Consider the following 24,236-nt stretch of genomic DNA (forward strand, 5'->3'; position numbering starts at 1 on the left):
AATTTACATAAAATAATAATGTCCAGATTTTTAAATGTTCACTTTGATGAGTTTTGACAAATGCCAACCCCACTCTTTTCTTCTTCATCCTGTGTGTAAGGGGCATTTGAAAATAATAAGAACAATCTTGAAATAGCTTAAACAAAAATGGAAGAATATTGCCAGGAATTTGAGGACAGGGTTATAGCCAGGCCTGTTATTTTGGAACCAAGAAAGCCTTTTCCTGCTCCTCTGCTTCTTTCTGCATATTGTTTGTCCCTCTGCCCCCACCCCTTCCTGCCACATAGTAAGGATTTAATGAATAGTAGCTTTAATTATTATATTATTTTTGTATACATATAGTTTTACAAATAGAATTATCTCATCCTTTTTAATGGCTTTCTGTTCCACTGTATGTCCATCTCATAATTTATTTAATGTACTTTACACATGGCGATTTAGATTGTTCATAGGTTTTTCCTGTCTAAGCTGTATAGTAGTGAATTTCCTCATGCATATAATTTATCTTTACCTCTGGAGATATTTTTCACTCTCTTCTTTGATACAACATGAGTGAACCCTATTAAACTTCAACTCCTTTATATAATTATATATAAAGCACTATATACTTATAGATCCAATTTCTATCTGATTCATTTTTGAAAGTTAAATGCCTTGTACAAGGTATGTAGTAGCTGCTTAGTAAACACAGACTATGAATGAGAAAATGAATTGATCCAGCACTCAGTGAGGGACTACTCAGAACAGATCAGCTCCAATGACCAGGCACATTGGTAAGTGTTTGAAATTTACTGGACTCTGCACGGTAGACCCTGCTCTAGTGGGATTTCTTAGCCTAGTAGGGGAAGTTTGATGGGTTGTAAATCCTGTGGTAGGGCAGGTTTGAGCCACATGCCTGGTGCATATTATGGATAGAAATAACTTTTGAGTCCAGAGGAAGGAGGCCTATCAGGCAGCACAGCACAGGCTTACTATTATGTTGGGTCTTGAAGGAAGGACTTGGATAATGGAGAGGAAAGAGATAGGCATTGGAGAGTGGGGGTGGAAGAATGGCCATTCAGGGCCACAGAGGCAGGTTTGCTATTTTATTTCTTCTGGGTTGTTGTCATTTACTGTCTTGTGGTGTGGGTGCTTTTTAAGAAGCAAGTCAGTGCTCTATAAATAAATCTGTTAGGTCTTTTGAACCAGCCGGAAGCAGGTCAGTTCTGTCCTTTAAATGGAGGAAATCTAACCGAGAAAATGAATTTGAACTGGTGCTTAAAAACCGTCTGCTTGGCAGGGGTGCTAATCCCAGAATTACAGAGTTTTGTTCTCTATATCAGTGTTCAAGTATAAATTTAGCGTTTAAATCTGTTTGCTTTATAGCATGCTGTTGTACTTTTTGTTTTAGAAATATCCCCAAAATGTTCATAAATCAAATTATACCGTTCAGACCATTTCCCTTTAATACCCATTCATTTATGTGTATATATGTATGTTTTTAATAGTACATATGTTTTAAGATATCCTTTGGTCTTTTTAAACAAGAATCTTCTACAGTGTATGTTGCTTTCTCATTCATCCTACGGTTCTTCTTTAAGATTTAAGAATACTTCGGTCTTTAGTCATCCACTACATATAGATAGCACTTGCACTTGAATTTTTCTGACTCTTAGTCTCTCTGTCGCATACCGAATTTTGTGTAAACAAATGAATTATACATCAGGGATCTCTCTGCTTAAAGAAACCTTCATGGATCCTTTCGAACTAAGAATTACCTCCTAATTTAGTACTTATTTTAACTTAATTTTAAAGATTTTGTTAAAGTACTATATACTTATTAATACATAAAATATTCTTACATTGCCCTGGCTGGTGTAGCTCAGTGGATTGAGCACCAACCTGTGAACCTAAAGATCACCAGTTCAATTCCCAGTCAGGGCACATGCCTGGGTTGTGGACCTCGTCCCCATTTGAGGGCATGTGCGAGGTAGCCCATTGATGTTTTTCTCCCTCTCTTTTACTCTCTCTAAAAATAAATAAATAAAATCTTTAAACAAATATTCCTATATCTCTGTTTTTGGAAAAACATTCTTAGATTGTGATACATATGTATTTTGTCTCATCATACAGATAATTTTAGGATCATATTTCTTGGGTATCTCTTAACAATATGTAGTATAAGGCCATGTGTTATAAAGACCTTTCAAAATCATTGTTTATTTTTTTTATACAGTATCCCTTGCATAGTGTCCATGTTAAAAAAAATATTTTAGAACTCAGTGCTGAGAAAAGATTTGTTTTTCCTGAGGAACTGATATACTTACTCCTTTCCAATAATGACAACTATACAGTTGTTGGTGTTTCCTTTTTTGCTTTCACTGCCAGGAAAATCAGAGGCAAATTTTAAATTCATTCATGGCAGACTGTTAATCCATGTGATTGACATATTTGTATTTTCCTTTTTCTTGGTTCTGACTTTCTGTATCTAATGTTATTTCATTGTAGGTACTTTTGCCTTAAGTTGTCAGAAAATTTATGAAATAGGTATAAAAGAGTAAATATAAGTAAAAAAAATTGTTTTTTTTAATTGTTCAACTAGAGCCATCTCACTTTTTCCTGTTGCTCTCCCCTGCCCTGTCCCCATTCCTGCAGTGTATCCACCCACATTGTCGGTGTCCATGAGTCCTGTATTCATGTTCCTTGACTTGCCCCTTCCCCTTCTTCATACCTACCACCCATTACTCCCCCTCCCCCACCCCTCTGGTCACTGTCAGTTCTTTATTTCCATGTCTCTGGTTCTATTTTGCTCATTTGTTTGTTTTGTTGATTAGTTCCACTTATAGGTGAGATCATATGGTATTTGTCTTTCACTGCCTGGCTTTTCACTTAGCATAATGCTCTCCAGTTCCATCCATGCTGTTGAAAAGGGTAGGAGTTCCTTCTTTCTGCTGTGTAGTAGTCCATGGTGTAAAAGTACTGCAGTTTTTTTATCTACTCATTTACTGATGGGCACTTAGGCTGTTTCCAGCACTTGACTATTGTAAATAGTGCTGCTGTGAACATTAGGGTGCATAAGTTCTTTTGAATTAGTGTTAAGTAAAAAATTTTAAATCTAGTTTACTACAGTGTATATAGATTTCAGTAAGTATTGTTGACAATTGACCTGTCAGCAAACTGAACACAAATTTGGAAGGGCTGTTCCTAAAGGGAATGTCCTTTCTAGAGCTTCTGAGTCGGGACCAGTTTGTGCCTCAGTGGGTTTCTAGTTACCTTCATTGAATCCTCCCTCTTCTTCGACATAATTGCTTTGTTTAGCTGTTATTCTGCCAACCTGTTTTCTCCTTGAAAACTACATGTTATATGGTGGGTGGGGTTGGGTAGAGTCATTACTTACTTTAGTTTGTGCATTGATCGTGGATTGATGCTTTGAAGAACTTCTTAGGACTTCTTTGAAGAATGCTTGTGAATTGCTAGAGCAGAACCAGATGATAGTGCAGATCTGGATATTCACAGGGTCCACCTAAGAATCATGCCTTATCAGTTGGCCTAGTTTTCCAGTACTGACCTCTCCAGATTTGTTTGATGGCTTTAATCTTTGCATTCTGGAAGCTTCTCAGGAGTCCAAGAGTCCCTTTCTAACCTGGATACCTCTCTGCCATGCTTATCTTAGAATTCTGAGCGGAGGACATTTTTCACAAATTCTGTCACACTGTTTTAAAAATTCTTCAGGAAGCCATAAAATGAAAAATTGATTTAATCTGTTAATATGGAAGCTGAGCGCTTCTCTGCCCCTCCGCTTCCCATATCAAGGGAGATTTCTCTGAATCAGGAATGTCTGCAGGCATTCTCTCTCATTAACTTTTACTTTAAGCTCTAAGTGCTCCTGAAACTTCATACCAGCAAAGGCGGATTTCAAGCTGTTTGTCTGAATCAGCTGCCAAATCTCTGCCTGCTCTATCAGAAGGCATGTAGCTGTATTAATTCCTTCTCACTGTTGCAGCAAAAGCTTCCTTCTAAGTTTGCTAATGGGCAAGTCTCCTTCCCTTTTCTTCTGCGCCACAACCTTAAGTAACTTCTGATACAAGACACTCCAGGTCTGCTGATGGAATTTTGTAGGGACTTACCTGCCTGATGTAATTAAGAAGCTCTTTCTTGTTACTTACTCTTCCCCCAAATATTGGGAAAGAGGCAACCTTCCCAAAACTTTTGGCAAGCAATGTGGAAGCAGAAACTCTGTCCTACAAGATCTACTTATAACTTTCATATGAAATGATGGAATGGCAGGCCCTCTTCTTCTGGGGCCTGTTCTGAGGGAAACTGCTGGTAGCAGTATGCCATTTTGTTGGCAGCAGTTCAGCTGCCCAAGAGGGGTCATGTTTTGTATTTTTATTTAAAAAATTTTTTAAAGATTTTATTTATTTATTTTTAGAAAGAGAGGAAAAGAAGGAAAAAGAGAGGGAGAGAAACATCTATTGGTCGCCTCTTGTACACACTGTATCTGGGACTGAAACCTCAACCTAGGCATGTGCCCTGACTGGAAATTGAACCTGTGACCTTTCGCTTTGCCAGATGAAATCCAACCAACGGAGCCACAGCAGTCAGAGAGGAACATGTTATCTAGTGATACTGGAATGAGGCATGAAAATTCTGGGTGACAAAAATGCCAATTCAGAGACACAGCTAAGGTGGAAATGGCCATAGCGTATTTTGATCGGTGATCAATTGATTGATTTCCCAGGAAATCTGTAGGAATAACATTTCTAAATTGCATGGGTATTTAATGGAAAAAGTTAAAGCACTCTTTTAGAAGTGTTCTCATTTTTCTCTGTAGAGAGTAGAAATGGTTTGCTGTCTGTGTTTCCAAGATGTATTGATAGAGCCCCCAGGGCATTTCTTGACTCTAGAGCACCTTATAAAGGTGAAGGGAAAGCCAAACTGTCCTGTGGAGAAGGCCTAAGACTTCTGTAGATTATTTTCTCACCTAGCAGTTGTGTTGTAATGCTATAAAGAACTTTGAAATCAACCAGATCAAGAATCTGAATTCTACCCTGGCTGGTGTGTTTCAGGGGGTTGAGCCCCAGCCTGCAAACTGAAAGGTTGCAGGTGTGATACCCAATCAGGCACATGCCTGGGTTGCAGGCCAGGTCCTCAGTTGGGGTATGCAAGAGGCAACCGATCGATGTTTCTCTCTCACATCGATGTTTCTCTTCCTCTCTTTCTCCCTTCCCCTCTCTCTAAAAAATAAAAAAATAAAAATCTTAAAAAAAAATCTGAATTCTGTACTTATTCATTTATCATCTGTGTGACCTTGATGAACAAAGGTAACTTATCCTCTCTGAGGCTTAGTTTCCTTGTCTCTAAAATGGGGAATGTCACTGCCAGTTTGAGTTTCAGATTAGATAACATATGCAAAATACCTTGCCCAGGGCCTTGGCACTCAGTAGATGTCTAGTTTCTTTATCAAATTAGCCTCTAAGTTATGAACTCAAATTTTGAAATAAGAGAAAGAACTCTGGACACAGACAGCAGTGCAGTGATGACAGGGTGGGGGTGGAGGTAGAAGAAGGTATGGGGGTATAAATGATGATGGAAAAAATAAAGTAAAAAAAAATCCCCCCCCACTTATTCCCCTCTGCCCTGAGCACCCCCTCCCACCCACATTCCCCCCCTTTAGTTCATGTCCATGGGTCATATATATAAGTTCTTCAGCCTCTACATTTCCTATGCTATTCTTAACCTCCCCCTGTCTATCTTCTAAGTCCCATTTACGCTACTTACTCTCTGTATTTTTCCCCCCTCTCCCCACCCACACCCCCACTGATACCTCCATGTGATCTCCATTTCTGTGAGTCTATTCTTGTTCTAGTTGTTTCCTTCATTTGTTTTTGTTTTAGGTTTGGTTATTAATAACTGTGAGTTTGTTGTCATTTTACTATTAATATTTTTTATCTTTTTCTTAGATAATTCCTTTAACATTTCATATAATAGGGGCTTGGTGATGATGAACTCCTTTAACTTGACCTTATCTGGGAAGCACTTTATCTGCCTTTCCATTCTGAATGATAGCTTTGCTGGATAGAGTAATCTTGATGTAGGTCCTTGCCTTTCATGACTTGGAATATTTCTTTTCAGCCCCTTCTTGCCTGCAGGGTTTCTTTTGAGAAATCAGCTGGTAGTCTTATGGGCACTCCCTTGTAGGTAACTGTCTCTTTTTTTCTTGCTGCTTCTAGGATTCTCCTTAATTTTAATCTTGGGTAATGCAGTTATGATGTGCCTTGGTGTGTGCTTCCTTGGGTCCAACACCTTTGGAACTCCCTGAGCTTCCTGGACTTCCTGGAAGTCTATTTGCTTCACCAGATTGGGGAAGTACTCCTTCATTATTTTTTCAAATAAGTTTTCAATTTCTTGCTTTTCCTCTTCTCCTGCTGGTACCCTTATTATTTGGATGTTGGAATGTTTAAAGATATACTGGACGTTCCTCAGCCTCTCCTCATTTTTTTGAATTCTTCTTTCTTCATTCTGTTCTGGATGAATATTTATTTCTTCCTTCACGTCCAAATTGTTGATTTGAGTCCCAGTTTCCTCCCCTTCACTGTTGGTTCCCTGTACATTTTCCTTTATTTCATTTAACATAGCCTTAATTTGTTCATCTAATTTCCAGCGATATTCTGTGAGCATCCTTATTACCAGTGTTTTGAACTGTGCATCTGATAGGTTGGCTATCTCTTCATCTCTTAGTTGTATTTTTTCTGGAGCTTTGATCTGTTCTTTCATTTGGGTAAATTTTTTTGTCTCCACACGTGTGTTACATAGTAAGAGGCAGAGCCTTAGGTATTCACCAGGGTGGGGCAACCCATGTCTCTGCATTGTGATGCTATATGTGGGGGAGGGGTCCAAATGGGAACAGTGCCCCTTGCTCTTCTTTCTACACATTTCCAGTCACTTCCCCTGCGACCCACAAGCAAATTGGGCCGTTCTGGTGCTGATTCGCAGTGGGTGTATTGTGTACATTCTAGGACTGTGTGGGTCTCTCCAGCGGACTCTCTTGTAAGGCTGGGAGTTTCTCTTGCTGCCACCTCAACCCCAACAGGTGTTTTCAATCAGAGGCTTTGAGGCTATATTTCCCTGAGCTGGAACCCTGGGTTGCAAGGTCTGTCTTGCTCCCCAGTTGTTCCTCTCTGTTATCTGAAAATGGAACTGCCTATTCTGCAATCCGTTGCCTCACCGGGTCCACCAGCCTCCACCTTGCCACGAGTCCCCTCTGTCTGGTTGCCCCTCTCTGCCCCTCCTACTGGCCTGAATGAATGTTTCTTCTTTAACTCCTTTGTTGTCCGACTTCCATAGAGTTGGATTTTCTGTCAGTTCTGGTTGTTTTTTGTTTTTAACTTTGTTGTCCTTCCTTTGGTTGTGCAAGTAGACAGCGTGTCTACCTGTTCCTCCATCTTGGCTGGAAGTTCCCCTAAAGTAAAAAAGTTTGAAATAATTTTTTTTGTTTCAAAAGTCAGACTAGCCTTTCATTCCTCTATTTTAAAAGTTTTAAACAGTTTTGAGATAAATTGATGTATTTTAGACTAACACATATTTAAAGCATACAGTGTGGTGCATTTTGACATATGTATACATTTGTGAAACCATCACCATCATCAAGATAGTAAACATATCCTTCACCACCCAGAGTTTCCTTGTGCCCCTTTGTAATCCACTCTTCCTTAACCCTCCCAATCCAGAGACAACCACTGATCTGCTTTCTAGCACTATAGATTAGCTTGAATTTTCTAGAATTCAATAGTGTATTTGTGTTCTGACCCACTGAGTATCTCCTGTACTCTGCATAACAATTTTGACATTTGGCCCTGGCTGGTGTTACTCAGTGAATTGAACACCGGACTGCTAACCAAAGGGTCGCAGGTTTAATTCCTAGTCAGGGCACATTGTCTGGGTTGCAAGCCAGGTCCCCAGTAAGGGGTGCATGAGAGGCAACCACACAATGTTTTTCTCCTTCTCTTTCTCCCTTCTTTCCCCTTTCTCTAAAAATAAATAAATCTTAAAAAAAAGAAAAAAACAGTTTTGACATTTTTCCATGTTGTTGACTGATTGAACAGGTTGTTCCTTTTTGTTGCTGAGTAGTCTTCCATTGTATGCATATACTCCAGTTGTTTATTCTTTCCCTTGTTGATTGGCATTTGGGTTTTTTCCAGTTTTTGGCTATTATGAATAAAACTTCTATGATCGTTCAAGTGTGTAAGTCTTTGTGTGGATATATGCTTTCATTCCTCTTAGATAAATACATAAGAGTGGTATAGCTGGGTCATTTGGTAAATGTGTGTTTTAAGTGTTCAAGAAACTGCCCAACTATTTTCCAAAGTGTTTCTGTCATTTGTATATGAGAGTTCCAATTACTTCACATCCTCATCAACACTTGTAATTCTGTCTTTCTGATTATAAACATCCTAGTGGGTGTGGAATTGTATTTGTGGTTTTGATTTCCCTAGTGATTAATAATGTTGAGCATCTTATAAGAGCATATTGAACATATACTCATTTACCATCCATATATCTTTGCTCATTTTTTAAAAAATGTTATTAAGTTGAAAGAGCTCTTTACATATTCTAGATATGAGTCCTTTGTCACATACATGTTTTACAACTATTTTCTCAGTTAGGACATTTTATCTGGCTTCTCTTTTCATTTTTGTCTTTTGAAATGTTTTTTATTTTAATGAAATCTATTTTTTTAAAAAAAGTTTGATCTTTACAGATTTATTGGCAAAGGGGCAATTTAACATGGTATTGTAGCTGACCAAAGCTGATGCTGCCCATTTTTAAAATTTCTTAATATTTATCTGATTAGTGGTCCGAAGCAATGCAGCACTGAAAATGCATAAGCAGTTTCATTTCTGAAGAAAATAGTGCTAAGGCTCATGCTTTACGCAACTTTTCCCCACCGACTGCCCCTGTTAAAGAATGTACATACCATTAGTTTGAGATTTATACCTTTACTTATTTTTTGAGCAGCCAGAACATGTTTAAACAGATCTCTTAGCTTCTGCAATTCATTCTTCTTGTCATCTTTCTTCACTTTCTCATCACCTTCACTTTGTGCTGCTTGACATGGATGTTACTGATCCGATGAATCATAGCCTTAATGATGAAGTTCTCTTGCTTTACTCCTTATTCTTTGGACAGAAGGTCTGTTTTCAGTGAACTTTCCCCTTTTTCCCCCTTTTGGTTGCCCCTAGAAGTTTTTTGCTCAGTCCAGATCAGGAGCCACACAGCTGGGCATCTACAACAGCCCAAGCAGCACCAGATGACAAAAAGGGGCTTGCAGCTTCTGCATACAGTAATCAACTAATTGAGAAAATGTCCCCAAAATGTTTAAGTAGCTTTTTCTATGTGAAAGAGAAGTGTCTGGAATCCTGTCAGATCTTTTTGACTTTTGTTTACTTATTTTAAATTTTTATTTTGAAGTAATTATAGATTCAAGAAGTTGAAAAAAATGCACAGGTAGGTCCTGAACACCCTTCATCCTTCCTTCCAAAATATTAGCATCTTGCATAACTTGAGTACAATATGAGTACCATGAAATTGACATTGGTACAATACACAGACCTTATTTAGATTTCACCAGTCTCACAGATGCACTTGTTTATGTTTGTGTGTATAGTTTTATGTGCTTTTATCACACAGCTTCATGTAACTGCTGCCACAATCAAGATACAGAAGCTCCCCCATGGTAGCCCTGTAGAACCATCCATCCCTGCCACCTTTCATACCCAAATCCTAACCCCCATTTTCTACCTCTACATTATTTCAAGAATATTATCTGTCTCCCTGGCCAGTATGACTTGGTTGGAGTATCATCCAGTAAACTGAAAGGTTGCAGGTTCAGTCCTCCGTTGGGGCACACACTAGAGGCAACCGATTGATGTTTCTTTGCTTCTCACTGTCCCTCCCTTCCCCTCTCTCTAAAATTTGTACATGTGTCCTTGGGTGAAGATTAAAAAAATTTTTTTAAACTTTTTTTTATTATTTATTTTTAGAGAGGGAAGGGAGGGAGAAAGAGAGAGAGAGAGAGAGAGAAACATCAATGTGCAGTTGCTGGGGGTCATGGCCTGCAACCCAGGAGTGTACCCTGACTGGGAATCGAACCTGCAACACTTTGGTTCGCAGCCCACACTCAATCCACTGAGCTATGCCAGCCAGGCAAAATAAAAAAAATTAAAAAATGATATTATATAGTAGGATCATACGGTATGTAACCTTTTGAAATTGGCCTTTTTCAGTCAGTATAATTCCCTGATACTGCATGGCTGAGTCGTATTCCATGGCATGGATGTTCCACAGTTTGTTTAACCATTCACCCACTGCAGGACATTTGGATTGCTTCCAGTTCTAGGCTATTATGAATAAAGTTGCTATGAACATTTATGTGCACTTTTTTTGTGCAAAAGATAAGATTTCATTTCTCTGGGATAAAAGTCCAAGAGTATAATCGCTAGGTCATGTCATAAGTGCAATTTTAGTTTTAGAAAAAACTGCCAAGCTATTTTCCAGAGTGGCTGGCTATGCCATTTACATTTTCATCATTAGTGTATGTATGATTCAGTTTCTCTGCATCCTTACCAGCTTTACGATTTTTTATTTTAGCCATTCTGGTAAATGTTTATTTGATATCTCATTGTAGTTATAATTTTTATTTTCCTAATGGCTAATGATAGTGAACTTTTGTTTTTTTAATCCTCACTTGAGAATATGTTTTTATTGATTTAGAGAAAGAGGAAGGGAGAGGGAGGGAGGGAGGGAGGGAGGAAGGAAGAGAAATATCAACGTGAGAGAGAAACATTGATCAGTCGCTTACCATACATGCCCTGACCAGGGATGGAACCAGCAACCTAAGTATATGCCTCACCAAAACAAACCTGTAGCCTTTTGGTACATAGGATGATGCTCCACCAATTGAGCCATCTGGCCAGGGAGATAGTGAACATTTTTTCATGTGCTTATATTTCATCTGTATATCCTTTCTGGTAAAATCTCTGTTTATATCTTTTGCCCATTTTCTAATTGGATTGTTTGCTTCCTTAATGTTTTGAGAATTTGTCTGTTTTTTTTTTTTTAGTCTAGATACTAGTCCTCTGTAAGCTGTGTCATTTGCAAATATATTTTCACAGTCTGCAATTTGCCTTTTCATCCTCCTGCAGAGTCTTTGCAGAGTAAAAGTTTTAAATTTTTATGAGGTCCAGTATATCAATTTTCCTTTTATAGATTACACTTGGAGATTTTTTCTTATTCTTTTCCTAAAAGTTTTATGGTCTTATGTTTTACATCTAAGTCTCTGGTTCATTTTCAGTTAAGTTTCATATAAGATGTGAGATGTAGGTCAAGGTTCATTTTTTTTTTTTTTTTTTTTTTTTGCCTATAGATATCTAATTGCTCCAGCACTATTTGTTGACAAGGGTTTCCTTTCTTTGACTTAATTGGGAAGAATGATCCTCTTTATTCTTCTTTTTCAAAATTGTTTTAGTGATTCTAGGTCCTTAGCCTTTTCATATAAACTTTAGAATAAGCATGTCTTTGTCTAAAAAAAACTTTGCTGAGATTTTGGTAGTAATTGCGTTAGATCTATATCTTTGTGGAGAAAACTGACATCTCTATAGTGTTGCGTCTTCCTTTTCATGAACATGGTAAGTCTCTTCAGTTATTTAGGTCTTCTTTGATTTCCGTTATCAGCATTTTATCATTTTCAGCATAGAGATTCTGTACATATTTTGTTAGGTTTATACCTAAGTATTTAATTTCATTGGCATTATTGTAAATGGCATTGTGTTTTAAATTTTGCTTTCCACTTAATTGGTATCAGAGCTTTTTGTGCAGAATTATGGTTGGAATAGTCTGAGGTTTCACGTTCATTGCAAAGAAGGATGGAGCAGTTGGAGTTTGAAGCTTGACTTGCATGCATTTGAAAGCCAGATATGGAAACTGGGTGTAGAAGCATACAGACATGAATTTAAATCCCAGCTCTGACACTTGCTGGCTCTATGACCTTGGGCAAGTCATTTAACTTCTTTGAGCTTGTCCTTAACTATCAGAAAGGGAGAGTAATACCCCTTTGCAAATCTTCTGTAAAGCTTTGAGGTAATGTGTATAAATGGCTTTGTGCCTAGCACAGGTCTCAGTATATCTTAAGTTATTATTTCTGGCCACAGTGGAATCGTGTCGTTTATGGTTAGGACTCAGATGAGAGAGGCAAGTATACCTACTGTTATGAACAACAGACGTTTCTTGAACCCCTTCATAGTGCTAATTTTCAAGGACATGAAGTCTTGACATAGCTATTTTCCTCAGGGGACTTATAATTTTGTTGGGAAACATGTTACATGTATAAAAATTCCAGGACAAGGTATCACTTGTTAAGTTCCAAATGCATGGGGCAGACAGTGGGTACATCAAAGGACTTTCTCTTCCTGGGTTTTGTTTGCCCTTTTGGACCTTGTTCAGTGAGGTGGCTTCTGGATGTTGTTGATGAGAGAATGTGTGGGGGAGGGGTGTGTGTGTACAGATTTAGGGGAAGGGAGTCATGTGGGAATATGTAATTAATTTTTATACTTTCCCCAGTAAACCATCGACCCTTTTTATGATGTCATGAGGGATTCCTTAATTTTGCAGCTGCTTCCTGATTACGTCAGAGAGGAGCCTCTCACCCCACAGCCTGGAGCAGCACTCATACAAGAATTGGAAACAAATGAAGTGCTGAGTATCTAATGGCTTCCACAGGGAGAGCCAGTTCAGACTTCCCAGGCCTCCTTATGCAAGGTCTTCCTCAAGTATTTCTGACCCCCTGAAGTGTCTTTGTTCTGGAAAGACAGGACTGGCCCAGAGCCAAGTGGGCAGGAGCCTTGGGACTCCTTGATGCATACCTCCCTCCCTCCAGGTGTTCTGCAATCCCAAATTTCTGCCCCTTTCCTGGACCTCATTGGTGGGTGTTATCCTTCATTGAGGTCTCAGGATCCTCTGCAACCTGCTGAGATTATCAGCAGGAGAGTTTTTGACCTGTTCCAGTTCATCCCTTCCCTCCCCCACATCATCTCCATCTTCTCTTGATTTCCTTTCTGCAACATTTCTGCCATCTGTGCACTCTTTCACACTCCATCTTCCACCTTTCTTATAGAAAGATGTTGAGTTTATTTGGCATTATAAAGTTTATGAAGTACTATATATATATAATTTCTCTTAATTCAGACAAGTTCATGCTGTTAGTTTCTCAGCTGGTCTCCCTCCCTGTTACCTTTTTCTAGCTACCCTAATCTGTCCTAAGTGCTTTAACTAGATTACTTATTCTTCATGAAATACTCATCTCTGCTCTGTTCAGAAACCTTGAGCCAAGTACCTCCTTCACTGCCTATCGAATCAAGTCTTGTGTTCCTTGCTGTAGTGTTGCAGGGCCTGTGCTTTGTGGTCCCCTTACACAGCAGGCTGTGTACAGTGCTTGCTGTCTGGGAACATGCATGGTGTGTCCCTACCTACATGTCTTCTTAGTACATGCGGTCCCTCCTATATCCCAGCAGTCCCATCTTTGTTTATCTTTTGCAGCCCTGCTCAGAAGTGCTCTCTTCCATTAAACCTCTGATATACACTAGCTGGGAATGATTTCCTTTCTCTCTGGTAGCAGAACATCTCACTTCCATCTTCTCATGGCATGTAATACATTGTTTTGAATTATAGTTATTTGGGTATCCATGTATTCTTTCTGTCTTCTTCATTAGATTATCATCTTCTCATGGACAGGATCCTGCTTTCCTTTGTATCCTCCAAAACTGGGCACCCAAATAAATGTTTTTTGGAATTGTGGGAGAAGTCACCTTGTTAGGAGGTTGGGATTTCCTTTGCCCCACATCTAACTACTAAAAGAAGTTAGAGTTTTACAATCCTAGCAAATCCAAAAGGAGTAACAGGCACATGATATGTTCCTCTGTCATATCTCATCCATACCCTGTTCAGGGATACATCATGGCTTGCCTTCTACCCAGTCAGCCTTACTGTATTCTGCCGTTGTGCACGGCAGAACATGTTCTTAGGTGTGTTGGTGCTTGATTCTTTTGACTCACTCATTTTGCTCCTCAAGGAATGAAATTATGCTTCAATGGCAAGGACATCTCTGCTTTTGCTCTGAGATTTTGTCTGGTTCCTATACAGTGACTGCCTCCTCCACCTCCTCTTCAGCTAGCAACTGCCACAGAGAACTCTGTGGCTCAAATAGCAGCAGTCGAAAGATGCTCTCACTGCCCACTTCCTGTACACAAAGAGGTTTTGGTGGGCTGTTCAGGAACTGTGCCAGCCCTGTGTCTGACTGGTGACTGACTCATGAGAAAAGCAGCCTTATGTCTGAAAGATAAGAGCCAACAAATCACCTCCGGGTGGTATTAGTTTGGAGGTGACTGACCATTCATTTCCTCTCTTTGGGAAGAACGGGTGGGGAGGAACTCAGTGAATAAGTGGTCTTGCCTGCATTCTTCTCCAACTGTTAGTGAAGCAGCCAAGCAAATAGTTGGTTCTCTCTGTTAGACTGGCTAGTGGAACCCAGTGCCCTCTGAACCCCTTCTACTGCTGTCAGGGTATCAGACTTAATGTGTCATCCATCCTGTGTCTTCCCTTCATTACTCTCTTCCTCTTATCAGGAAGTTGGCTGTGTGCACCAGAGGGACACTCTGCTTTTTCATTGCTGCTAGATTTTTTTTTTTTTGGACCAGCCAGACCTTATCCCTACTGATACTGACTCCCTCCAAATATTTCCCTGACCCAGGAGTTGGTCAGAAGTGACAGTTCTGAATGACTTTCCCTTTGCTGGGCTTAAAGGGTCCAAACAGGTGGGCCTGCCTCTCCTCCCCTCCTCTTCCTTCTCCACCCCTTGTGCCTCACTCCCGTTTCCTGCAGGAGGATGCTTTGCCATCCTGGAGCCGTCAAGCACAGCTTTGCTTTGGCAGCACCGTCACACACACACACTGGTTGGAGAGGGGACGTGTTTATCACTTTTCCTGGAGATTATCTGTTTAAGCACTTCTCTGACAGTTACAATAACAAGGGCAGTGTGTTGTGTTTCCCAGCAGAAGGACACTTGCTGTTGAAAGATGTATAGCACTAATTAGAAATACATAACATCCGGCCACATGGCAGCCTTCTCCCGGTCGCTCCATTTCCTGATTTCATACAACTTTGACGACAGTTGGTTTATGTTTTCCATGAATATGTTCTCAGAAAAATGAGAAAGTCTCACTGTTACATAGTAGTGAGAAGAATATTTCTGCCTGAGCAGGTATTTGGCCACAGGAAGAGTGTGAACAGTGGTCACCTGCCCATCTCAGAGCATGTGGGAAGTGGCAAAACTAAGTTCAGACCTCAGGTGACTTTCTTGGTAAGAAATATTTTCATCTGACTTCCTTAGCCAAAGCCATCCGCTTAAATCCTGAGCAAGCCTGCTTTTGGAAAGAAGGGGAAAGGCTGTTTCACAATGTTAATGAGTTCTTCAGCTCATGTCAGGCTCTTGCTACCTGACACAAAGCCAGAGGAACCCAAGCAAATACCAAGGCAAACAATGCTTTTTCCTTCCCCACCCTACATCATTTGTTGGCCTGGCTCAGCCCAACTCTAGGGATATATCGGGCATTCGTCAGACTGGGGCCAGTTTCCCAGGTCTGCCCCCAAAGTGGGTGGACTCTGGAAATCTAGATGCTGTTTTCCTACCCACTTGTGTGAGAGAATACTTTTCAAGGAGTGGCATCATGTGGCATCTAGCCCACAGAGGCCCCAATGAGGTGAAGAGCATCTCTTGAAGATACCATAGCACTTGCTGTATTTCTCACTGGAGGCTCTGGGTTCAAGTTGCCATAGTTACTTGGGTAAATAACTGGTGTGCCGCCTCCCCCCCCCCCCCACTGAAATATCCTGTGGTTGCATGGACCCTGTTTCATTTGTAGCCATGTTCTCCACAATACTCAGCACAGAGTCGAGCACATTGCAGTTGCACAGTATGTGCTTGTGGTACCATTGAATCATGGAGATGGGCAGGCCCTGCAGAAAGGGCTCCATATGAAGTCAGTCAGAGGCTGACTGAAATCTAGGCATTCTGACTCCCAGGTAGCTGTGTTATTAACACTTGCTTGATCAGAGCAGAAAGGCTTAGTGGTTTTTACCTCCGCATCAGTCAGACCAGACACCCAGAAGGAGTGCTGTCAGGCCCTTTCCTGGGAAGGTGGGAGGCAGGGAAAGGGTTGAGGTGATACAAACATGGTCGTGAAGCTGCCTTTCACAGGCTGCTCTGAGAGGTAGTTGAACCCCTCAGACGTCTGCAGCAGAGAGGCTCCAGTTGCTCCCCCACCTGGTGCCCAGACTTTATTACAGGAGGCTTAAAAAATGAGCCAACCTGGCTCCCCAGAGGCCACAGGCGTCATTACTCTTAAGCCATTCAGTCTCTCCCTTGAGCCCTAGCCCCCACTTTGAATTCTGAGAAATAACCTAGCCTGAGATTGCCATTTGTCATAGAAATAGAGTGGACTTGGTGAAAGTTGTTTCCCTGCCCCCATCTTATTCTTATCTAAGCTAATGAGAGTGTCTTATCGTAGCCTTGGGCTTCTCGAAAAATTAGTCTCTTGGAACCAAGACTCCTCCACCCCATCCCTTCCATGGACCTTCTGTGTGCAGGTGACTTCTGCCTGAATGCCTATCTGATGAGGGGACACTAATGTGTATTCTGTGTGTCATCCACCAGGATGTGGGCTTCACTTGTCCTAGTTTCCTCTGGACTTACTCCTCTCTTCCAGGTTTTGTTGCTAATTAGAGGCAGGCTGCTGGCAGCACTTGGCAGGAGCCTGGGCTGAGTGGGGATGGTTTGTCTAGACAGTGCTGCTGCCTACCAGAGGGGTGGAGGGAAATGTTGGCAGTTTTTCTTAAGATGGTTTCTACATCTTCTCTTTTCTTATTTCCATGCTTTCCTCTTGGTTCTTAGATACTTGTTTTCTGTCTCTAATAGAGGTTTTGGGCCTTACCAGTAGTGATCTATTCTAATCACATGGATTGTTACCACTTCCTTAATGCCTGCCACAGTAGAGTTGGAAAGTTAGAGAACGATATTCCAACCAGTGGGCATATGGTAGGATGGCTGGAAAGCCACAACAGAAGAATTGCTACACTGATACTATTCATATGTTGGGACCTTCTGAGCAGCAGCCTGCTCCTTCTCACTCCCATGGTTTTCAGAAGTGGTTTGGAGCTGGCTTTGTACACCGTAGTCATGTTTGCTCCTGTGGCAAATACAGGAATAACTGGAGTCAAGACTTCAGTTAGGCTTCATTTGACAAGACTAGTGTCAATTAGGAACGTTCAGAGGGGACTCCCCCTTGGCTATCAAGGTTAAAATGCAGGCAGGGACTGAGATCAGACATGTGGCTAATTATTTTCTTAACACTTGGAGATTCCTAGTGTTCTATATTATAGAGGGAATTAACAGATTAACTGCTGCCAGAGGGAGTTAGTCTGGCCCCTGATTTCATCTCCTGTGTGCACTGGGTATCTCTTCCTCTGAGGCTGCAGATTGGACTGCTGCCTTCTGTTTGTCACCAATTCCTCTCAAGTCTGGATGAAGTGGCTGTCAGGGAGGGCCACTCACAAGGAGTCGGTGCAAGCAGTGGTTTGGGGTTATATGTGTAGCTTATGCCAAATAATACCTCTGGCCACCACCAAGGTGGCTCAAGCTGAAAAAGTGAGGGGGGGGGAAGGATGCTAGTATTGGGAGCCAGATTTATTTTTTAGCCCTAGGGGAAAGAATTTGTGAAAATAAACAGTAATATAGATTAAGTGCTTATTGTGTGCCACGTGCTATCCTATATAAAAGCAACTCATTCAGTGAAAATACGTGTCGTGTATTCTCTTAAGAGGAAAAATATAGAGAAGGTAAGGATGGAACCAAAGGTTGTGATTCAGGAAGATAACTTTAAAATTTTTATTTTTACGATTTTTATTGGTGATTGTACCCCTGCTATGTACACATTAGAGAGACTGAGTTAATTAATTAAATACGAGTCTTTGTAATTCTGGCCTTATACCAGTAGCCAACTAATGAAAGGCAGAGAGCCTTCAGCTCCAACTCAAACTGCTCACCTTGGGGTTACTGGTGCTGGGGAAGTGATGTGATACAGAATTTATACAGTTGATCCTTATAATAACCTTTTGAGTGTTTACCCACACACCAGGGATCGTGGTAAGTGCTCCATGTTCATTATTTTATTTAGTCTTCCAACTCCCCTTTGACAGAGGGAATATCACTACCCGTGGGCTTAGGTGAGGGAAAGGAGCTCGGTGATGTAACCAAGGATTGTGTACCTGGTGAGGTAGGGAAGAGTAGCCCTTGGTCCCCAGCTTACTGACAGAGTTTCATTTGCCTCTCCTCAGACTGCTTCTCGGAGGAGTGTCGCTCTGTGATCCAGGAGCAAGCTGCAGCCCTAGGCTTGGCAATGTTTTCTCTCTTGGTGAGACGCTGCACCTACTTACTTAAGGAGTCCGCCAAAGGTAAGCAGATGAGGGACCCCCTGACTGGTTGGCTTTCCAGCTGCCTGGGCTCTATGACAATAAACTCAGAATACCACACTGCTTCCTCACTGTCCTTGCCCTCTACTCCATTCTTCTACTTCCCAATATGCCCTCTTCCTTTTGCCCACCTCACTAGTCCCACTTCCTTTTCCAGTCTGATTACCTTTGTGGCCCTCTTTCCTCCTTGTGGAACTATCCCTTCCCACTTTCCTCCCTTAGTAGTTAGGGTTTTCACTGTACCTATGAGCCGATGTGAATTCCTGCCACTTTAAAAAACCAGAAAAGTGAGTTTTTCTTTTTGTTCGTAATTGATCTTTTTGTTTCCCCCCTTTAACTGTAGGTCTTTCTTTGTCTGGTACCTGGTGGGTATAATAGTGGCTGTGAACCAGCCATCTTGGGAGACTCACTGGCCTAGAGCAGGGACCATTTTTAGCCCTTGGGTTGAACAGTGTCCTTGTATGCTTTAAGGCTGCCCTTAGAATTCCAATCCTGATTGCTGAGCCATATAAGGCAGGGCTGAAGGTTGTACCTTTCTTTTAGCTCCTGGATCAGTATTTGTGAATAGTTTGGCCCCTCTCTCATCCTCCTGCAATCATCAGCTTTGTGAATGCCTCCAGCCTCTGAGGCCGCTTTTTATTTTGGAGGGAGGGTGGGAGTAACTTTTAATTTGGAAACAATTTCAAATTTATAGAAAAGTTGCAAGAAGTATGCAAAGAACTCGTATATACCCTTCACCCACATTCTCCAGTTGTTAGCATTTGACCCTATGTGCTGTAAGTTCTCTCTCTTTCCATACACATAGATCTACTTATGCTTATTATTTTTCCTCTGAACCATTTGATTATAAGTTGCAGACACGGTAGCCCTTTACCTCCAGATACTTGATTTTGTACTTCCTAATAACAAGGACATTCTCTTACATGACAGTGCCGTTATCAAAATCAGGAAACCAACACTGATATAGTACTATTGTTGAATCTACAGACCTTATTCAGTTTGTACCAATTGTTCTAAAAATATGTTTTTTTCTGGTCTAGGATCTAGTTCAGCATCACACTTTGCATTTAGATGTCATGTCTCTTTAGTCATCTTCAAACTGGAATGGTTTCTTGATCTTTGTGCTTTATGACCTTGACATTTTTAAGTGTGCAGGCCATTTATTTTGTAGAATGTCCCACAATTTGGGTTTCTCTGATATTTCCTCATGATCAAATTCAGGTTATGCATTTTTAACAGGAACTCTGGTGCCATCTCAGTACTATGCTGAAGGAAAGCTAAAACAGGGGGCTGGCGGCCAGAGTAGTAACTTCAGCCAGGCCACAGGTGGAACAGAAACAGCTCTCTGCAGGGGCAGACCCAGTACACTGGTTCTCTCTTTGTCCTGCTTTTCAGAATCCTTTTAGGTGCTGGCACTTGTCCTTCGCTTCTGGGCCCAGCTTTCCTGTGGACTTGGTCTCCCTTTCCTAAGAGCTTGCTGCCGTTCCAGTGCCCCAGGCCTCACTCGGGGGCCACTGCAGACATAGGCCCAGTTTTCACCCTTTGCCTCTGCAGCTCAACCGTCCTCTCCTGAGGACGAGGATGACCAAGATGACATCAAGGTGTCTTCCTTCGTCCCGGACCTGAAGGAACTGCTCCCCAGTGTGAAGGTCTGGTCAGACTGGATGCTCGGCTACCCAGACACCTGGAATCCTCCGCCCACATCCCTGGATCTTCCCTCACAGTGAGTCAGCCTGTTCATTCCTTCAGCACTGCTGGCTTGGGCCAACCTGTGTTTCCAGTTCTCTTCTCTGTCTCCTTCCACCCACAGCCCCTTGTTTCTCTCTTCCCTCCCTCATTTAACTTTGGTTTTACTCTTCCTTGAACACCATCCTTGTCTTCCGATGTTTTAGGTTATTTTTGCCTATGTTCCAGGCTTTTCCTCTTCCTCTCTCAGTCTCTTTCTCTCACTCCATAGCTTGTTCTGTTTTGTTCTTTTTCCTTGCTCTTGCTCTCTCATTCACTTCATGTTCATGCTCGCCATTTCTGCAGTTCCTCTTGAGTGTCAGTGTGCATGTGAGAGACTTTGTCTCTTTCTCTCTCGTTTAGTTTATCTCCCTGCATCTTTCAGGTAGGCTCTCACTGGTTCTTGTGCTGTCTTGTGCACCCTGTTTCCTTGCCTTCCTCTCATGACATGTGTATGGGGAAGGGTAAGTGCATGTACCTCTTTATTCCATTATCTTCTCTCCATGTGTCTCATCAGCATACCCCACCTCTGTCTCCCTGTCTCTGTGTTTCAGTGTGTCTGTCAGAGCATTTGTTGGTGTGACTGTGTTGGTCTGGGGAGTATATGTGTGTGCCTGAGTATGTCTCTATAGACCTATTTGCATTTGTATGATTTTTTTCCTCTTTTTAAAAATTGTGGGGGGATGTATATACACATACGTATATCACAACAAACTTAAAAATATATATAACAAAATTTGCCATCTTAACCATCTTTTAAATTTTTTTTTACTTACTGATTTCAGAGAGAGACAGAGAGACAGAGAGACATTTGTTGTTCCATTTTATTTGTGCACTCATTGGCTGATTCTTGTATGTGTCCTGACTGGGGAGCAAATCTGTACCCTTGGTGTATCAGGACAATGCTCTAACCAACTGAGCTACGTGGCCAGGGTCTGACGTTAACCATTTTTAAGTATACAATTCAGTGACATTTTACATTCCCATTGATGTGCAACTGCACATGGCTATTTCTCTTGTCTGTATCTCTGTGTGCATTGCATCCCTCTGTGTGCCTGTTTGGGTCTTGTTGTGTCTGTGTGTCTAAGTGTCTGTCTGTATTTAAGTGTGAGGGTCTGTGTGTTTCTGTCTCTGGGGGTCCATCTAAGGGTCTTTCAGTGTGCCTGTCCATGTCTGTCTGTCTGTGTGTGTGTCCATGTGTTGTGTTCATACCTATGCCTGTGTCTCCATCCATCCTTGGGTTTGTGGGGTTCTTAGGTCCCCAGGGGTCTGTTTCAGTGTGTGTCTGTAGTCTCCATTTATCTGTGTCCATAGGTCCATGTCAGTCCATGCCTGCTTGGTCCTTCCATGTCTCTTTGTGACTGTGTCCTGTGGGAGTGTGTATTTGTACATGTGCTTGAATGTCTGTGTCCAAGGACATTTGTGCCCATGTTCATGTTTGTCTGGGACTGGGTCTCTCAGTTGAAGGGGGGATTTCTGTGCATGTGGGTCTGCCTATATCTACCCACCTTACCTGTGTATCTTTGTCAGCCTCACTTAACTGCTTGCTTGCCTCTGCCTCTCCCTTCTGCCTGTGTCTGTCTGTCTTGGCTTGTCCCTTTCTGCTTGCCTCTGTCTCTTTGTCTGCCTCAGCTATTTTTGTGTGTCTATGTCAGAGGTTAGCAAAGTATGGCCCATGAGCTAAGATGGTTTCCACTTTTTTCATGGTTAAAAAAATAATATTTCACAAGTCATTAAAATCATATGCAAGTCAGATTTTAGTATCCACAGAGTTTTATTGGAACACAGCTATGCTTATTTGCTTATTACTCTTTGCACCTTGTCTGTGGCTGCTTTCACCCTGTGCTAGTCGAGTTGATAGTATTGGGTTGGCCAAAGAGTCCATATGGTTTTTTCTGTAAAATAAAAGATACATTTTTCATTTTTACCAATAATTTTATTGATTTGAATATTTTGAGTATGTCAGCTATCTCCCAAATGGTGTAATGTTGATTGTTCTCAATTAATGTCTTGATTTGATCTTTATCAACTTCAACTGGTCTGCCTGACCATGGAGCATCCCAGCAAGAAATCTCTAGCATGAAACTTCACAAACCATTTTTGACAGGCTCAGTAAGTCACAGAACCTTCTCCATACACTGCATAAATCTTTTTTTTTTTTTGCATTTCAGTTGCATTTTACCTTTCCTGAAATAAAAAAGCATAATATGCCAAAAATATTGCTTATTTTCTTCCATCTTCAATATTAAAATGGCTACACAAAAATTCACCAATTTTAGTTTTTTTTTTAAATGCACGCTGATAGGACAGCTGTTACAATATAATCTAACAAAATTGTTTTGAATGAAGTTAAAGACAACTAAGCACTATTATAGCCATCTTATAGAAAAAACAAATGAACTTTCTGGCCAACCCAGTAGTTTGTGACTGAAACCTTGTGTTCTGCAAAGCCTAAAATATTTGCTATCTAGTCCATTATAGAAAAAATTCACCAACTCCTGATCTGTACCCATGTTTCTATTTGTCCCATTTTTTCCTTATTAGTGTCACTGTGTGCATGTGTATTTGTGTTAGCATGATATTCTCTTTATGTATAATGTAGGTGCCTGTCTCTGGTCAGCTGTTAATTGTCCATCTCTCTTCCTCCATTTCCCCTTCTTTTCTCTTCCTATCACTGTCTCTCTCTTGGTTTCTGTGTCTCTGTCTGCCTGCCTCTGTTTCTCCTTTCCGTCCCTCCTCTTCCATCTTTGTATTGTGGTCTCTGGCAGGAGTAGTACACTGAGAGCTCCTTCTGGCTCTGTGTTGGGTATGTATGTATGTGTTTGGTAACAAGCATCCATACCCAGCATCTCATCATTGTTCTCCACTGCTCCTCTGAGAGGGGGAAAATACTGGAAGATACAGAGTGGAGACCGAGGCTCCTACAGACAGTACTTCTAGGGAATGGGGAGAGGTGCTTCTCTGGGCTGGGGGCCAGCCATGTGAGTCTCTACTCTTAGGTGACCCACAGAAGGAACACTTCTGCAGAGATTGCTGACCAGCGGTTATTGATCTTTCTGTGTGGACTGTGTAGTTAATTCTTCCTCCTCTTTCTTTCCTCAAATTTCTTTCTTGTTCTTCACCCCAAGATGTGCCCCTGGACTATTTGGCCCTCTTTCCCTATGCCTCCCCAGCTCTAACTCAGTAACTATGTGAGTGATGCTCACAGCATCAACAATTCTCTGCATCCTTCCTGTAAACCCTCCTAGGCTGCCAAAATGCATTCGGGTTGAGGCCTCGTGAACCAGGGCTAAGCCCTGAGCTGGGCAGCTGGGGCCACACAGATGAACTGACAGACCTCCTAGCTAGGAGTCAGCTATTTCTCAAAGAGTTAATATGTACAGCCTTAAACTTTCCAGGATGTTAATCGCTAATGCCAACTAAGCAATTTGCGATTTTGGGAAAAAAATGACAAAGAAAAGCTCAGCTCTCCAAGTATCTGAAGCCACTGCTTCTGAGCATGTGCAGGAGTCACAGAGTGTTCCTCCCATACTTTCAGGGGTTGTGGAAGCAGACTATTTGTCCTTGAAGCCTAGGTCTTCCCTGGGTCACCTCACCTCACAACCACATGTCCCTTAAATATCGTCCATCCAGCCCTGTTTACCCATATCCTGGGCCATCAGGCCTGTTAACACTCTTCTGCGGCTCTCTCCTTTCATCCCTCCTCCCTCTCTTGTCCCCTTTGGCTTTTGTTTGGCTGAGGAAATGGAAAGCTCACACAGGAAGTGCTGGGCCTCATTTGCTTGAGGTGCTGAGTCTGTTTTTTCTTTGGATGCTGCAGCAAATGGCCCGTTGCCGGCTTCTGCGAGCTGCTGCCCATCTTTGGGCAAGGGCTCAATCAGCAGCTGGGCACGTGGTCATGAGCTACAGCCATCCCCAGCTGGGCTGTACCTCCTGGGCTACAGAGAGGCACA

The 24,236-nt window shown here is 41.6% G+C and overlaps 1 protein-coding gene across 3 annotated transcripts in view; it reads left to right on the forward strand.

The window, feature by feature from the left end:
* Nucleotides 1–24,236, forward strand: part of SMG6 (SMG6 nonsense mediated mRNA decay factor) — a 225,046-nt gene that overhangs the window by 87,638 nt on the left and 113,172 nt on the right. For all 3 annotated transcript variants that reach the window (XM_028519086.2, XM_028519087.2, XM_028519088.2), the window contains 2 exons: nt 18,424–18,540; nt 20,113–20,281. In XM_028519086.2, the coding sequence (XP_028374887.1) occupies nt 18,424–18,540; nt 20,113–20,281 (286 nt within the window). The remainder of the gene's footprint in view (nt 1–18,423; nt 18,541–20,112; nt 20,282–24,236) is intronic.

The sequence above is a fragment of the Phyllostomus discolor genome, chromosome 8 (genome assembly GCF_004126475.2).
Source record: "Phyllostomus discolor isolate MPI-MPIP mPhyDis1 chromosome 8, mPhyDis1.pri.v3, whole genome shotgun sequence".
NCBI classification, from domain to species: domain Eukaryota; kingdom Metazoa; phylum Chordata; class Mammalia; order Chiroptera; family Phyllostomidae; genus Phyllostomus; species Phyllostomus discolor.